Below are 18,259 nucleotides of genomic sequence, written 5' to 3' on the forward strand. Positions count from 1 at the left end.
TTGGGGTGGAGGAATTTGACTGGCCTACACAAAGTCCTGACCTCAACCTGATAGAACACCTTTGGGGTGAATAAGAGTGCAGACTGCTATCCAGCTCTTCTCGTCTAACATCAGTACCCGACCTCACAAATGCGCTTCTGGAAGAATGGTCAAACATTCCCATAGACACACTCCTAACCCTTGTGGATAGCCTTCCCAGAAGAGTTGAAGATGTTATAGCTGCAAAGGGTGGGCCAACTCAATATTGAACCCTACAGACGAAGACTGGGATGCCATTAAAGTTCATGTGCGTGTAAAGGCAGTTGTCCCAATACTTTTGGTAATATAGTTTGGATTTACCCTCCTTACTGCCTATTGTAACCCAGCAAATGACAACCCAATGTGCCGGGATTGCAGAGCCGCCTCATTCACTTATAGGGTGCCAACCCCGAATGCAACACGCTGCCTAATTTTTGCCACGATTCTGTAGATGTGTACAGGTCTGAGCGGCCGCATGCCCTTGTTTATGTTACCATCAATGTACTGGTAATGCAGGAGGCCATGGTGTTACCACCTTAGGGGTTGGCTCCAAGACCCCCCCTGAATTTAATTAAAGTATGCCTTTAGTCTTCTGACACTGGGCGTCATTCAGCCTGGTAAAATGAGAACATCTTGTGGCAGAGAAGTGCTACTGATAGGAACAACTCAAGATTAAAGGTTAGGATTGCTGCTAAAACAGCTTTTTTTTTAAACCTTAAAGGGGACTTAAAATACAAAACTTAGTCTGGAGATGGGCTTTATCCTCTATCCTACAACTTAACTCTAATCCTTAACCTAACCATAACTCCAGACCTAATCCTTGGTCAAACTCCTCACCCTAAATCTAACCATAACCCCCAGCTCTAACCCCTTAATCCTTCAGTCTATCTTTAACTCTTCAAACAAATTGCAACAAAATTAACCATTATGGATTATTGGTTTCCTAAAATTTATTAATCCTCATTTGTTTTTTGCAGATTTTCCTCCTGTACTCTTCAGCACTTTCAGGCCTCTTCCTCAGAACATGGAAGAACCGACAAGTCTTGGTACCAGCGACACCACACTCAAGCATGCAGCAGAGCCAACGCCTGAGGCCCCTAAAGACAAGGTACACTAGCGACTCCTTTGGTGCAGAAGCCATAATAATGTTAGAATAATATTATAATGATATTATCTGCTGTTACCTATACACCTCATCCGTAGCTATTCGTAGTTCCTCATTGCAGCTGTTTACTACGAAACCTTTACCAGTTGGTGCCCCGTAAAGGAACCTAAAGTCAAATGTACCAACCACACATACAGGCTAACTGATGCCAACTATAAATTGTAGGCAGTTAGTCTGTCAGTCTGCTCTTGGTGGCAGGGGCGTAGATGGAGGGGGGGTTGGACCCCCCTGACCCCCCCCCCTTTATCTACGCCCCTGCCACCAAGCAGGGGGCGTAGATAAAGGGGGGGTCAGGGGGGCACAACCCCCCCCCCCCCCGAGCATCGGTCAATTTCACAGCAGCTAGGCTAGTGTAGCCTATCCGCTGCGGGAGCTGCACTGCCACTGGGAAGACCACCTGTCTCATCCACGAGGCTGAAAGGCAGGGCCCGGCTAACATTGAAGCCATGTTTACTTTTTGCTTCACTAAAAGGTGGGCCTGATGGGGGTGCTGTATATACTGTATATATACACACCGCCGCCATTTGTCACTGCGTGGCAGGCGTGCTAATTATTGTTCTCTGGGTACTCAAGGCTGATCCCCCCACAGGAAAAAAAATGATCTACGGCCCTGCTTGGTGGATGGTTATGGTGGAAACCAGAGAACTCTAAGCAAATCAAAAGGAATATACAAACTCAATGCAGATAGTGTACTTGGAGACACATGAACCCAGAACCCAGTCGGGTTTCAGTGACGGTTCATACGTTGGAGTTATTATATCCAACATCTTCCATTGGGTAAGAGTCAATGGTTGTAAAATGTGGTCACTACCGGAATTCTGGCTACAGCATGACACACATAATATTACGGGGTTAGAGGGCAACTTCACACAAATAAATAAATAAATAAATATATATATATATATATATATATATATATAATTATATAAATATATAAGCTCTGACTGGTTGCAAGTAGGGTGAATAACAAGCTTTCTCTACTATCTCTCAATTGTGACCTTCTCACCAAAATGGCAGCCACTACAAAGACAAAAGATGGCATAAAACTTCCATGATGTCCTTGTGGGGTTGCAGAGATGTACATTTCTTTGGAGAAATCTAAAAAAATCACAAAAAAATTAAGCCCGGCTTTGTCTTTCTAATGGATCCTCCACGTTCGATGCTTCTTGATGTGAATATGAGACTGACTGGTATGTCCTATTCCTTGCTTAGGATAAACACGGGACCCCTAAGAACACACCACCCATAGATATAACAGTAAAGCCAGGAATGAAGCAGGAAAAACATGGGACCTCTAAGAATACACCAGCTAAAGACCTAACAGTAAAACCAGGAGTGAAGCTCAAAGAACATACCTATCAGTGGTTTGAGAAGACTCAGAGGAAGAAGCTGGTCAAGATGGGTCAATTTCCGGAATGGTTCCATGGGTTCGTCACACGCAAGTAAGTGACTGTCTTTTAAAGTAACATAACTATAAATGGTCCACAAGTAGACACCACATCCTATATACAGTACATTTGCTAGGATAAAGAGTACCACTGGTAGGTAATTAAAAGTATTTTATGGTATGAATTGGATATTTTCTGTAAATTGGTAGAACATTTATTAACCACTTAAGCCCCGGAAGATTTTACCCCCTTCCTGACCAGGGGGTATTTTGCGATTCGGCACTGCGTGACTTTAACGGACAATTGCGCAGTCGTGCGACGTTGTACCTAAACAAATTTAACGTCCTTTTTCCCCCACAAACAGAGCTTTCTTTTGGTGGTATTTGATCACCTGTGCGATTTTTTGATCATGCGCTATAAACAAAAAAAGAGCGTTAATTTTGCAAAAATAACAATATTTTTCACATTTTTTTATATGAAATTCCCCCAAAAAAAAAAGTAAAAATCTAAATTTTTTAACATTTTTGGCCAATTTGTTTTCTGCTACATATGTTTGGTAAAAAAAAATCGCAAAAAGCGTATTTTGATTGGTTTGCGCAAAAGTTATTGCATTTACTAACAAAGGGGAAAGATTTTTGTCATTTTTGTTGTTTTTTTTTTTAACGAGTAATGGCGGCGATCTGCGATTTTATTTTGCGGGACTGACATTTTTGACACTTTTGGGGTTACCAGTGACATTACTACAGTAATCAGTTCTATACATATGCACTGTTACTGTAAAATGACACTGGTAGCGAAGGGGTTAACTTTATTTGAGAGCGAGGGGCGGTGTGTGTCCCTAGGGGCGTGATTCTTACTGTGATTGGCTGTGGCTTGAAGTGTAGGAACAGTGATCAACGGTCCTACATAGTAGAACCGAATGATCCCTGTTCATACACAGGGGAGAATGACAGGCGGCTTGTTTACATCAGCCGCCTGCCTTTCTCCCGCTGTCATGGACGATCGCGAGTGGCCGATGTTCGCCGGGCACACGCGCGGGGGGGCCCGTGACCGCGCGGGAGCGCGCCTCCGGCGGCGCGCGCTCGCTCCCCAGAGCCTCACAGGCTAGTGATGTACCCATACGTCACTTTGCCTGTGAGGGGCTGACCGCCGCAGTATATGTACTCAAGTGGTTAACCTCTAAAGTGGTTCTCTTTGTCTTGAAAAGAAAAATTGGGATAAGAGGAGACAGGTTGTCTGACCACACTGCTCAGCAACCACAGGACAGATCAGAATGGGGCCAAGCGCTACATGCACGCTGCTCACAAGGAGAGGCATACTTAGTGATGGCTGAATGACAGCACTCATCCCTAGCAGCAGGCCCACAGTGATGGGCCGAACACCCCCCTGTTCAGTTTGCACCAGAACATCTCAAACAAGGGACCCATTGCTATACCATCATCCCTCTCAGTGCAGGTTTTTGAGAAGACTTGAGGTATAGTAGGGGAAGAGATCCCAGATGAGGAGCAAGGAGAAGTCTGCATTTTATTATGATGTGGGTCTTATATCTTGTCAAGCATGTGGTGCCCAAGTGGCTGGTGTTCTGGCCACACTTGATCTGCTTCAGACAGAGATTGCAAACTGCAACGCTGTGGTCTGCTGCACATGTGTTGAAAAAAGCCCACACCAATGAACTTTTGGAAGTCAGAGGGGAGTTAGCAGCGCCCTGCACCTGTGAAGCCCCGTGGTGTGATGCAATAGGGTGACTGCCCTTAAGCCGGCCCCTGGAGGACATCTTGTCTCGTTGGAGTTGTGCCGCCTCCTCCTCCTCACTTTCCTCCTCTATTCTCTCAGGCACCCAAGTATGGTCAGTGACCTCATCATCCCCTCCCTCCTCATCACTGGAGCAAACTGGGCAGTATGCTGCAGCTTTTGGAACATAACTGCTAGTTTCTTGTCCGTCATTGTCACCCCCCTCTCTCTAGGCTGACGTTATTCCCTTCCTCAACCTGGGAACCAACATCGGTGCATTCAAATTGCTGCGCATCCTCCAGCATCATGTAACTGACACTATGAATGAATAATTCAGGTGACTCCTCCGTGCAAGATGGTGAGGCTATAGAAGGAGTAGCTATAGACAAGGAGCCTATGGAACGGGCCTCTTTGGCAGCTGTGGTGGAAGGCAAACTAGTATGAGCCTGGGTGACAAAGGATGAGGAGGATGAGGATGGCTTAGTTATTCACTCCACCAACTCTTCTGCATGTTGTGGCTCAATAACACGGCCAGCACCGGAAAAAAAGGACAAGGGTTTCCCCCGCCTGCAGAGGATGCACCATGTCCGTGAGCACCACTTTTCACTGTGGACACAGAGGCTGCTTGCCCCCTTTTAGTGGCCTGTGAGCATCTGCCTCTCCTTGTTGGCCTTTCGGACACGATGGGGATTTTTTTTTGGGGGTGGGGGTTATAACTTTTTATTTTAGAATGTGGGATGGAAAAATGATACTTGGGTGCAATACCTTTTGTGATTGGTGCACTATAAACTGTTTTATTATTTTTTTTTATTTTTTGGGGGTATTTTTATAACTTTTTATTGTAGAGTGTGAGAAGGGAATATGGTGCTTGGATACAATACTTTTGTACTTGGTGCACTTGTTTGTACTTGATGTTTTATTATAGTTGTTTTTTTTTTTTATAAAGAAAAACTTAATTAAGCCAAAAAAAAAAAAGAAAACCCCTGCTGATGCAGAAGGAATAGCACCTATGATGCAAAAGGGGGGGGGGGGCAGCAATTATGCCCTAAATAAAATTGGCGCTGCTGCACTGCAAAAAAAAACCCCTGCTAATGCAGAAGGAATAGCACCTGGCGGGACAGCAGAAGGTGGGGCAGCAATTATGCCCTAAATATTATTCGTGCTGCTGTGCCACGAAAAAAAAAATAAACCAATGCTGACGAAGAAGGAATAGCACCTGCGATGCAGAAGAGGAGACAGCAGTTATGCCCTAAATAATATTAGTGCTGCTGTGCCACAAGAAAAAAAAAACACTGCTGACGCAGAAGGAATAGCACCTGCAATGCAGAAAGGGAGACAGCAATAATGCCCTAAATATTATAAGTCCTGCTGTGCCACGAAAAAAAAAACTCACTGCTGGCACAGAAGGAATAGCACCTACAACACAAAACTGGGGGACAGCAATTATGCCCTAAATATTATTAGTCCTGCTGTGCCACGAAAACTCCCAAAAAATCATTGCTGACGCAGAAGTAATAGCACCTGTGACACAGAAGGGGTAGTACTAATATTGCAGCAACAGAACCTGATGCTGCTAAAAAAAAAAAAATCAATGAAAAGAAAATGGGATCAGTGGGGTGACACAGACGTGTTGTATACACCAACATTCAGTGGCCCCACTACACTGTGTTACACAAGAAGCGCAGCGCTACACTGACTGCAATACACTGTGTTACACAAGAATCAGCACAGCACTACACTACACTCACTGCAGTACACTGTGTTACACAAGAATCGTCCCTACACTACACTGCACTGACTGCATTAAACATCAAAGCAAAATCCACTAACTACCTGCCTAATCTCCACTCCTAACACACTACACACGACTGCAATGTAAGCAGCCTTACAGTATATAGTGTGGGGCATGCACTTGCCCGTGAGCTATGATTGGCTAAAGGCACCCTGCCTTTGGTAATCATGGCTTTGACAGGACATTGTGCTGTGATTGGCCAAAACATACAGGTCAGGTGCATGCTTTGGCCAATCACAAGCAATTAATGCACTGCAATCGCTCAGTGCATTATGGGGCGTTCATCGGTGGGCCAACTTCTGGCCGAGCGCCCCATTTGTTAGTGTATTCAGTGAACACACGAACACCTGATGTTCAAGTCGAACTTACGTTTGACTTGAACGTTAGGCCCATCACTACAGGCCCACTGTAGAGTTGAGCACTGTGATTAAGCACAGCAGGTTAAGGCTCCATTCATAACAAGCCACTAGTAAAAGATCAGTCAGTGTTGCAGGACTGTGTGATATATCTGCAATATGCTAGTAAATATCCACTGCACTAGAAGATAGATCACACAAACCCTTAGTGTTGACTGATCTTTGATTTTGTAATTGAACAGTCAGAACTGGCGGGGCTGTGTGACATATCTGCCCATGCAGTGGATGGTGGACAAATCATGCAGCTTTGCAGTGCTGGCTGTTCATTCACAATAGTAAATGATCAGTCCGGTGGCAGTGCCTAGGGCTGTTCTGTAGCTCCCAAAAAGAACACTCATAAATTGGGCTTCAGCCTGGGGTGGAGCTACAACAAAGCACAAGCAAAAATTAAAAATGTAATTTATATGCACACGGGCCACAGATCACTACTTCATGTACCTGTCTCATGGAGGGTTCAAGAAGGAATTTTAATTAGTGCCGATTACTTCTTGCTCAAAGTGTAGTTTTCTGGCGCCTAGCACATCTACGTCCACCAATACCATTTCATCACCACGGCTAACATGAAGCACAGGAAGAAAATCTCATACTGGTTTAAGGAAACACAGCATTTTTTTGGTTCCTGATTCAGTTACAAACAAGGTGGATTGGCCACCCGAAAGCTCCTAATTTGTTTGAATTCTTTCACCAGCATATGACTGTTTGAGAGACATTTTCTCTTCTCATATTAAAAAGGATACTGTTTTCTGGAAATGACGCCGGCATCATGTATGTGGCCAGTTTAGGTACAGATAGCGCAGAATTTATCTTTACTTAACAATCTGCATTCTTTTAATCAGGGGAACGCTAGTCGAGTAATTTTGAATGTGCTGGCAGTGGCCGATGGGCAGAGCTGAAACTTTTGTTACATTTAAAAGCCTACAATAGAGAACTTGCAAGCTTCGACAGGATGTAACTGCGGTTTTTCAAAGGTTTCTAAAAACAGTGGTAGAGTCATAAAGATCTGGTACCCTGTGAATAGATAGTCGAGGAAGATAATGCTATTTTAGTGACATCTTGAAAGTTGCGGTGAACACAGAGCTGTGTTCTCGGGGAGTAGAATTTTGTTATAGAAGCACTTCCATTGTACCCTCGCATGTGAGAAAAACAGGAAATGAAATGTGTTTGTAGAAATATATTTTGTATATGTTCATACACATAGACTGAGTAATGTGTTAGGATCTATACTGGTATGGACTGGGTAATGTGTTAGAATCTATACTGGTATGGACTGGGTAATGTGTTAGGATCTATACTGGTATGGACTGGGTAATGTGTTAGAATCTATACTGGTATGGACTGGGTAATGTGTTGGAATCTATACTGGTATGAACTGGGTAATGTGTTAGGATCTATACTGGTATGGACTGGGTCATGTGTTAGGATCTATACTGGTATGGACTGGGTCATGTGTTAGGATCTATACTGGTATGGACTGGGTCATGTGTTAGGATCTATACTGGTATGGACTGGGTCATGTGTTAGGATCTATACTGGTATGGACTGGGTCATGTGTTAGGATCTATACTGGTATGGACTGGGTCATGTGTTAGAATCTATACTGGTATGGACTGGGTCATGTGTTAGGATCTATACTGGTATGGACTGGGTCATGTGTTAGGATCTATACTGGTATGGACTGGGTCATGTGTTAGGATCTATACTGGTATGGACTGGGTAATGTGTTAGGATCTATACTGGTATGGACTGGGTAATGTGTTAGGATCTATACTGGTATGGACTGGGTCATGTGTTAGGATCTATACTGGTATGGACTGGGTCATGTGTTAGGATCTATACTGGTATGGACTGGGTCATGTGTTAGGATCTATACTGGTATGGACTGGGTCATGTGTTAGGATCTATACTGGTATGGACTGGGTCATGTGTTAGGATCTATACTAGTATGGACTGGGTCATGTGTTAGGATCTATACTGGTATGGACTAGGTCATGTGTTAGGATCTATACTGGTATGGACTGGGTAATGTGTTATTATCTATACTGGTATGGACTGGGTAATGTGTTAGGATCTATACTGGTATGGACTGGGTAATGTGTTAGGATCTATACTGGTATTGACTGGGTCATGTGTTAGGATCTATACTAGTATGGACTGGGTCATGTGTTAGGATCTATACTGGTATGGACTGGGTAATGTGTTATTATCTATACTGGTATGGACTGGGTAATGTGTTAGGATCTATACTGGTATGGACTGGGTAATGTGTTAGGATCTATACTGGTATGGGCTGGGTAATGTGTTAGGATCTATACTGGTATAGACTAGGTAATCTGTTAGGATCTATACTGATATGGACTGGGTAATGTGTTAGGAATGAAAGGACGCCACATTAATTGATGGAAATGAAAATGATCACCATACAGAGGGCTGAATTCAAAGAAACCCGAAAATCAAAGCGAAAAAAAAACAAAAAGGATGCAGCAGGCTCGTCCATTTTGCTGAAATTTCTTTGCAGCAACTCAGAATGGTCCTCAGTAGTGTGTATGGCCCCCACCTGCTTGTTTGCATGCCTGACAACTTTGGGGCATCCTCCTAATGAGATGAGGGATGGTGTCCTGGGGTATTTCCTCCCAGATCTGGACCAGGGCATCACTGAGCTCCTGAACAGACTGAGGTGCAACCTGGTGGCGTCAGATGGACCAAAACCTAATGTCCCAGGGGTGTTCTATTGGATTTAGGTGAGGCGAGCATGGGGGCCATTCAATGGATTCAATTCCTTCATCCTCTGAGAACTGACTGCATACTCTCACCACATAAGGCCGGGCATTGTTGTGCACCAGAAGGAACCCAGGACCCACTGCACCAGCGTAGGGTCTGACAATGGGTCCAAGGATTTAATCCAGATACCTAATGGCAGTCAGAGTTCCATTGTCTAGCCTGTATAGGTCTGTGCGTCCCTCCATAGATATGCCTCCCCAGACCATCACTGACCCACCACTATACCGGTCATGCTGAACGATGTTACAGACAGCATAACATTTTTCCACGGCTTCTCCAGACCATTTCACCTCTGTCATATGTGCTCAGGGTGAACCTGCTCTCATCTGTGAAAAGCACAGGGTGCCAGTGGCAGACCTGCCAATTCTGGTGTTCAATGTATGTATGCATGTATGTTCAGGGCTGTCTTTAACACAGGGCAAAAGGGGCAGCTGCCCCGGGTCTAGTCATTGTTGTGGGGCCCAAAGCAGCTTCCCCTTGAGCCCCCAAATAGTTGATAAGTGGATTCAAGAGGGCCCAAGAAAATGTTTGCCCAGGGTCCAATCAAGAATAAAGACGGCCCTGTGTATGTATGTATGTATGTATGTGTGCATCTCATAAAATAAGAATATCATCAAAAAGTTAATTTATTTCAGTAATTCAATTTAAAAAGTGAAACTCATATATTTTATATAGATGCATTACACACATATTGATATAGTTCAAGCATTTTTTTTCTTTTAATTTCGTGGAGTATGGCTTACAGCTAGTGAAAACCCAAAATTCAGTATTTTGGAAAACTAGAATATTACATAAGACCAATATAAAAATGAATTTTTAATACAGAAATGTTGGCCTACTAAAAAGTCTGTCCACGTACAGTATAGTATGCACTCGATACTTGGTCGGGGCTCCTTTTGCATGAATTACTGCATCAATGCGGCGTGGCATGGAGGCGATCAGCCTGTGGCACTGCTGAGGTGTTATGGAAGCCCAGGTTGCTTTGATAGCGGCCTTCAGCTCATCTGCATTGTTGGGTCTGGTGTCTCTTATCTTCCTCTTGACAATAACCCACAGATTCTCTATGGGGTTTAGGTCAGGTGAGTTTGCTGGCTAATCAAGCACAGTGATACCATGATCATGTGACCAGGTATTGGTAGTTTTGGCAGTGTGGGCGCTGCCAAGTCCTGCTGGGAAATGAAATCAGCACCTCCATAAAGCTGGTCAGCAGAGGGAAGCATGAAGTGTTCTCGAATTTCCAGGTAGAGGGCTGCGCTGACTTTGGACTTGATAAAACACGGTGGACCAACACCAGCAGATGACCTGGCTCCCCAAATCCTCACTGACTGCCATTTTCTCTACATAGACCACCACCCTCCACCAGATTCATGAAATCAGTGCTGTTGGTCAAGAGTAGCCCTCCACCAGATTCATAAAACCAGTGCTGTTGATCAAGAGTAGCCCTCCACCGGATTCCTGAAACCAGTGCTGTTGGTCAACGTTAGCCCTCCACCAGATTCATAAAACCAGTGCTGTTGATCAAGAGTAGCCCTCCACCAGATTTGTGAAACCAGTGCTGTAGGTCAAGAGTAGCCCTCCACCAGATTCATGAAACCGGTGCTGTTGGTCAAGAGTAGCCCTCCACCAGATTCATGAAACCAGTGCTGTTGGTCAAGAATAGCCCTCCACTGGATTCCTGAAACCAGTGCTGTTGGTCAAGAGAAGCCCTCCACCAGATTCATGAAACCAGTGCTGTTGGTCAAGAGTAGCCCTCCACTGGATTCCTGAAACCGGTGCTGTTGGTCAAGAGAAGCCCTCCACCAGATTCGTGAAACCAGTGCTGTTGATCAAGAGTAGTCCTCCACCAGATTCATAAAACCAGTGCTGTTGGTCAAGAATAGCCCTCCATTGGATTCCTGAAACCGGTGCTGTTGGTCAAGAGAAGCCCTCCACCAGATTCATGAAACCAGTGCTGTTGGTCAAGAATAGCCCTCCACTGGATTCCTGAAACCGATGCTGTTGGTCAAGAGAAGCCCTCCACCAGATTCATGAAACCAGTGCTGTTGGTCAAGAGTAGCCCTCCACCGGATTTTCTTTTTGCTCTGGTGACATCCTCTCATTTCTTGTCCTGGTGTCCCCAGGACAAGAAGTGGGAGGAATACACCCTTATAGAATAGTGCTTTAATATTGTATTTCATGAGATAAGGGTGGGCCATCTCTGGTGAAGGAGAGGCTCCAGGCCTTGAATGGGCAGTATCATTTTAGGAGACATAACATGGAAGTCATTTTTTCAAGATGTGCTCATTGAGCCTAACACCAAAAGGTCTGGGTGATTCTGTGCAGACACTGAGGATTACTGCAGGGGAGACTGAATACTGGTATTCTGCAGGGAACCAGATCACTAAAAATGTAGACAGTACGTTTCCTCCTGTCTATGCCAAACTTCCTCCCCTCACACAAGAGCATAGAGGCATACCACTATTAGAGAATATTATAAGAACAGCTAAAACCTCTTCCTGTCTCTTGAAGTGACATAAATGGCTATCTGGCAGCTTGATTGTCACGGGCATAAAAGCAACACAACCATACTGATCAAGCCAAACCACCAATTATTTCTCTCGAAACTCAGAAAAAATAAAAATTTCTAATGCTGCATTGCCTTGATCCATCCATTCATTTTTCTAAAAGGTGAAAGTAGTTGGAAGCACCTGAATATACTAAAAAAGAAGGATGGCGCTCTCTGGCATATATATAAGAAATAGCTATATGGATGACAGACTGGAGAATGTCTCTGGCTGACTATAAAAATTTAATGAAATCATGTGGTAAAAATAAATGAACATATAAATTAAAAAGTCTGCCAAACCAGTCCCAGAACTTCCGAATCTCCTTAAGGTGCTGTGGGAGTCCCTGGTGGTGAAGGAAGGGAAATCCCGTAACATCAGATGGTACCAAATACAGGGAAGCGATCCTGTGAGGCCCAATGTGTCACCGTGGTGATCACCGGCTAAACGGGTACTGTGTGCGGCCGCTACACAGACCGAGAGCCGAGTTGTCCTCCGTCGCCGGATCTTCCGCGGTAACCGGAAGTGATCCATGGATGACGTCACTGGAAGTGACCGCCAAAAACCAGAAAGCTTGCGAGTCATTGCTCATAACCAGCCCAGCATCCTATCGAGTTTTTGGCCGTCACTTCCGGTTACGTCATCCGTGGATCACTTCCGGTTACCGCGGAGGATTCGGCGATGGAGGACAACTTGGCTCTCGGTCTGTGTAGCGAAAAGACCGCCAGTGACATATTGTCTATCTCTGACATTGAAGTACAATACACATTATCCGAAGTGTAAACACAGAACCCATTTGAAGCAATCCAAACCATATTCTCAGTGTCCATTAAGTATCTATCTTTCACTCCCAGTGACGGTGAGTACCGTTACACCCAACATGACGTGACATTTATCTTTTATTTTAGCATAGAAAAATCTGATTAGACTGAAAAAAAAAAAAAAACCACTCTATTGTCTTTAAAAAAACATGGAATCCAAGATCTGACCAAAAATGTAGATCTGGAAATAAATAAAATGTGAATGATTTCGACACCTTCAATAAGTATTTCATCCTCGATTTATTATCTGTGTGTTTTGGCACCTATACATGGATTTGTAAGGCTGTGAAAAGATATGACATGCGACCTCATATGTGATTACTTAGTATTATGCAAGGTGGGACTGGGGACATTTGATCTAGGAGGCAAACCCAACCAACTAGCCCTTTCAGGAAAATCATTTTAGATACATTTAAGATGTCTTCATGCAAAGAGGGACTGGGGAAAATTGGCCTAGTAGGCCATCTCAACCAACTATCTTTTCAAGAAAAAAAATTTGGATACATTTGAGATACCTTTACATAAGATAGGACAAAGACATTTGACCCAGGAGGCAAAACCAACGGCCCCTTCAGGGAAAAAGCTTTGGATATATTTGAGATGCTTTCATACATGGAACGACTGGGAGCATTTGACCTGGGAGGCCAAATGAACTGGCCTAATGAGACGTAATGAACTGGCCTTTTCAGGGCAACCGTTTTTGGATACAACTGAGATGCCTCAATGCAAGGGGGAATTTGGCCTAGAGATCAAACCCAACCAACTGGCCCTGTCGGTGAAATAAATTTAGTTACATTTGAGGTGCATTTTATGCAAGGTGGGACTGGGGACATTTGGCCTAGGAGGCAAACCCAACCAACTAGCCCTTTCAGGAAAATCATTTTAGATACATTTTGCAAAGAGGGACTATGGAAATTTGGCCTAGTAGGCCATCTCAACCAACTATCTTTTCAAGAAAAAAAATTTGGATACATTTGAGATACCTTTACTTAAGATAGGACAAAGACATTTGACCCAGGAGGCAAAACCAACGGCCCCTTCAGGGAAAAAGCTTTGGATATATTTGAGATGCTTTCATACATGGAACGACTGGGAGCATTTGGCCTGGGAGGCCAAATGAACTGGCCCTTTCAGGGCAACCATTTTTGGATACAATTGAGATGCCTCCATGCAAGGGGGAATTTGGCCTAGAGATCAAACCCAACCAACTGGCCCTGTCAGTGAAATACATTTAGTTACATTTGAGGTGCCTTTATGCAAGGAAGGACTGGGGACATTTGGCCTGGGGGGCAAGTTCAATGACCTGGTCCTTTCATGGTATTGAAAGTGTACTATGCAAAGTGTGCTGTGTTTCTGCAGCAATTGGTGGTAATTGTGAATTTTGGGCGTTTTTCCTAAGGAACATTTTTATTTTTTTGTAACAAAATGTTTCAGAAACACAAAAGAATTTTAGAGGATGAATCTATAAAAAAAAAGGCTTTAAGAGCTGGAAAAGATGACTGGTGCTTTGTGATGTGGACTAATCTAAATAAAATTGTATACTATGTTAATATACCCAAAATTCCTGATCATTCTGCTTCCTTTAACCACTTAAGCCCCAGAGGATTTGGCTGCTCAAAGACCAGGGCCTATTTTGCGATTCTGCACTGCGTGACTTTAACGGACAATTGCGCGGTCGTGCGACGCTGTACCCAAATGAAATTGACGTCCTTTTTTTCCCACAACCAGAGCTTTCTTTTGGTGGTATTTGATCACCTGTGCGATTTTTACTTTTTGCGCTATAAACAAAAAAAGAGCGACAATTTTGAAAAAATAACAATATTTTTCACATTTTTTTTATGAGATTCCCGAAAAAATGTAAAAATCCAAATTTTTTAACATTTTAGGCCAATTTGTTTTCTGCTACATATGTTTGGTAAAAAATATTGCAATAAGCGTATTTTGATTGGTTTGCGCAAAAGTTATTGCGTTTACTAACTAAGGGAAAGATTTTTGTCATTTTTTTTTTTTTAACGAGTAATGGCGGCGATCTGCGATTTTTTTTTTTTGCGGGACTGCGACATTGCGGCGGACAGATCGGACCATTGACTGACATTTTTGACACTTTTGGGGGTACCAGTGACATTACTACAGTAATCAGTGCTATATATATGCACTGTTACTGTAAATATGACACTGGCAGGGAAGGGGTTAACTTTATTAGAGAGCAAGGGGTTAAGTGTGTCCCTAGGGGCGTGCTTCTAACTGTAAAGGGGCGTGGTTTTTGATGTAACCACAGAGACATACGATTCTACATAGCAGGATCGTATGATCTCTGCTGTTACATCAGGGAGAATGACAGGCAGCTTTGTTTACATCAGCCGCCTGCCTTTCTCCCTCTCTAACGGGAGATCGCAAATGACCGGCGGACATCGGACCCGCCAGTCACTCGCACGGGGATGCCCGTGAAAGAGCGGGGGGTGCGCTCACCTTCAGCGGTGTGCGCTCGCCCCCTATTGGCTCGCAGGCGAGTGACGTACCCATACGTCACTTTGCCTGCACGGGGCTGTCAGCAAGTGGTTAAAAGACAGGCAAAGCACATTTGCATTCTTCCAGCATTGATCTACTTTGCATCTCTTGTCCTACTTTGCAGCTCTTGCCATTTGGTCACATAAGACTTAAAAACCACAAAGGAAGCCGATGTGTGGAAAGTTCACAGGTCTGAACCAGAAGCTGATAGATATATAACTCCCAATATCTGTCCCCAACTGCAGGTCCTGCATACCTCCCAAATTTTTGAGATGGGAACGAAAGACACCTATTCGCAAAATTATGTAGGCATAGGACACCCTCCGCCTGCTTAAAGGAGAATTATCCAAAAAAATTGATTTGGTAACCCCACAAGTGCTTTTTTTTTTTTTTTTTTTTACCGCTACTATTTCCTTATGCTGGCTTTTGAAATTTACAAATGCAGCAATTTAGAAATTGGATGAAAAGTTTAGCACTGGGAAACACTTTTTGAAAAATAGTGCATTTTATGTACAACTATATAAATCAAACCAAAATGAGGGATAAATGAAGAGGAAAGGGGGACAGAGGGACTTTGTTCCAAATCAGAGACAGTCCGTTGAAATCAAGGACAGTTGGGAGCTATGGGTCTTGCTCCTGATTGACTCCTGAATGGTATTTCCCCTCTTTAGGACCATAACTTAAATGACCTTCGTCTTACGGTGCTGATGGTTAAGTTTAAATCTCAAAAAGAGAGATTGGAGTGGAAATGCAAATTCACAGGAAAATTTAGCACTCTCTGGAACATGTCCTAGAAACTGAAATTGTATGTGCCATTATGTCTACTGTCTGCAGGTGCCCCAAAGGCTCCACAGTATGTGCCAAAGGGCCAAGTGTGGCCCGTGGGGCTCACATTGGGCACTAGGATTCTAACATTTAATAATGTTCCCAGTGTAACGGAAGCAGAACCATGACCCACACTGTTTGTGGGCTTCCGTCAGTATATGGCTTCCTTCAGTCTTGAACATAGATATCAGATTTTCCAGTCGCCCCCATACAAAGCTAGCCAACAACTTAGCTTGTACTGGAACCTTCTTCTTTTTTGAACAGTCACACAGTTTATATACAGCATGGACATCCCCCTCCTGATCAGATTGCCTCACACAGGTCAGGGGTTGCCTGATTAGATTATCATTTGCAGATGAAATTGTATACAGAAATAGAATTAACCTGAACTCATTATCTAGCCACCTGGACAGAAACAATATGTAAGTTCATTAACAATTAACAATGGGACAGACAATTAACAATGGGACAGACAGGCTTAACAGAATCCACATCACACCTCAATACACAGACAATAGGAAAAGACCGCCAGTGACAGATTATCTGTCTCTGACATTAAAGTAAAATACACATTATCAGAAGTGTAAACACATAACCCATTTGAAGCAATCCAAACCATATTCTCAGTGTCCATTAAGTATCTGTCTTTCACTCCCAGTGACGGTGAGTACCGTTACACCCAACATGATGTGACATTTATCTTTTATTTTAGCATAGAAAAATCTGATTAGACTGAAAAAGCAAACCACTCTATGGTCTTTAAAAAAAACATGGAATCCAAGATCTGACCAAAAATGTAGATATGGAAATAAATAAAATGTGAATGATTTCGACACCTTCAATAAGTATTTCATCCTCGATTTATTATCTGTGTGTTTTTGCACCTATACATGGATTTGTAAGGCTGTGAAAAGATATGACATGCGACCTTATATGTGATTATTTAGTATTATGTATATTTCTGAAAGTCACAATATGTCATATCTGTCTCTATCACAGCCGAGCGGAGGACATGCTGCAGGACAAGCCACTGGGATGCTTCCTGGTTCGTTTCTGTGAGAGTCGTGTCGGATTTGTCCTATCTTACAGGTAAGGAGGGTATCTCTGATTGTTAAACTCAGCTGTCAATTGCAACCTATCAACTGCTGCCTTAGGTTTTCTTGCTTGCATTAGAACAATGACCATTGGGATCTGATTGGTTGTGAAATTCCACCTATTGCTGAAATTCACAATACACATCAACCTACAGGGCACATGTCCATAAAAATCATAATTTCAAGTAAAAAAGAACCCATTGTTTGCTGGGGATACAAAAATGCCTTTGATCATCAGGAGCACTGTGAGCATTTCATGTCGTTAGAGTTTGCAGAAAATCTGTTTTTGGTCAGACAAAGCCTGTCTGGTGGGCTTGTGGTGCCTTACCAGGATCAACAAGCCCCAATCAGGAAGCAGAGCCTGCTCCCACTGCTGTATTTTGGCCTAGGCCAACAAGGCCCAGGCCTAGGGCAGCACTTTGCAGGGGGGCAGCAAAAAAGCCACCCCCCCTCCACCTGAGACTTTATTGTCCACTGGTTGCTAGAGCTGCCTCTCTCACCCCCTCTCTCACCCCCTCTCTCTCATCCCCCCCTCTCATCCCCCTCTCTCTCAAACCCATCTCTCATCCCCCCTCTCTCTCTCTCTAATCCCCCCTCTGTCTCATCCCCCCTCTCTCTCTCTCTCTCATTCCTCTCTCTCTCTCATCCCCCCTCTCTCTCTCTCTCTCTCATCCCCTCTCTCTATCCCCTCTCTCTCTCTCTCATCTCCCCCTCTCTCATCTCCCCCTCTCTCTCTCTCATCTCCCCCTCTCTATCATCCCCCTCTCTCTCTCATCCCCCCTCTCTCTCTCATCCCCCCTCTCTCGCTCTCTCTCTCATCCCTCTCTCTCTCATCCCCCCCTCTCTCTCTCTCTCATCTCCCCCTCTCTCTCATCTCCCCCTCTCTCTCTCACTCCCCCCCTCTTTCGCGCTCTCTCTCATCCCCCCTCTCTCTATAATCTCCCCCCTCTCTCTCTCTCATGCCCTCTCTCATCATTTCACTCTCTGATCCCCCCCTCTCTCTCTCTTTCTCTTACCCCCTCCCTCTTTCATCCCCCACCTCTCTCTCCATCACCCCCCCCCCTCTCCCACCCCCTTCTCTCTCTCCCCCCCCCCCTTCGTGAGATCTCAGAGGTTGGTGCTGGTACTTGTAGCCCTTAAATTTTGGAGGGAGTCCAAAAAAGGAGTGGGGCAGATTTAC

The 18,259-nt window shown here is 44.1% G+C and overlaps 1 protein-coding gene across 2 annotated transcripts in view; it reads left to right on the plus strand.

Annotated features, from left to right (window-relative positions):
* LOC309543125 (uncharacterized protein) overlaps positions 1–18,259 on the plus strand; it is a 52,843-nt gene that overhangs the window by 21,258 nt on the left and 13,326 nt on the right. For both annotated transcript variants that reach the window (XM_082242507.1, XM_082242508.1), the window contains exons 2-4: positions 996–1,126; positions 2,396–2,625; positions 16,985–17,074. In XM_082242507.1, coding sequence (XP_082098633.1) covers positions 996–1,126; positions 2,396–2,625; positions 16,985–17,074 — 451 coding nt within the window. The remainder of the gene's footprint in view (positions 1–995; positions 1,127–2,395; positions 2,626–16,984; positions 17,075–18,259) is intronic.

Source organism: Pelophylax lessonae (assembly GCF_965119305.1).
Source record: "Pelophylax lessonae genome assembly, chromosome: 13".
NCBI lineage: Eukaryota > Metazoa > Chordata > Amphibia > Anura > Ranidae > Pelophylax > Pelophylax lessonae.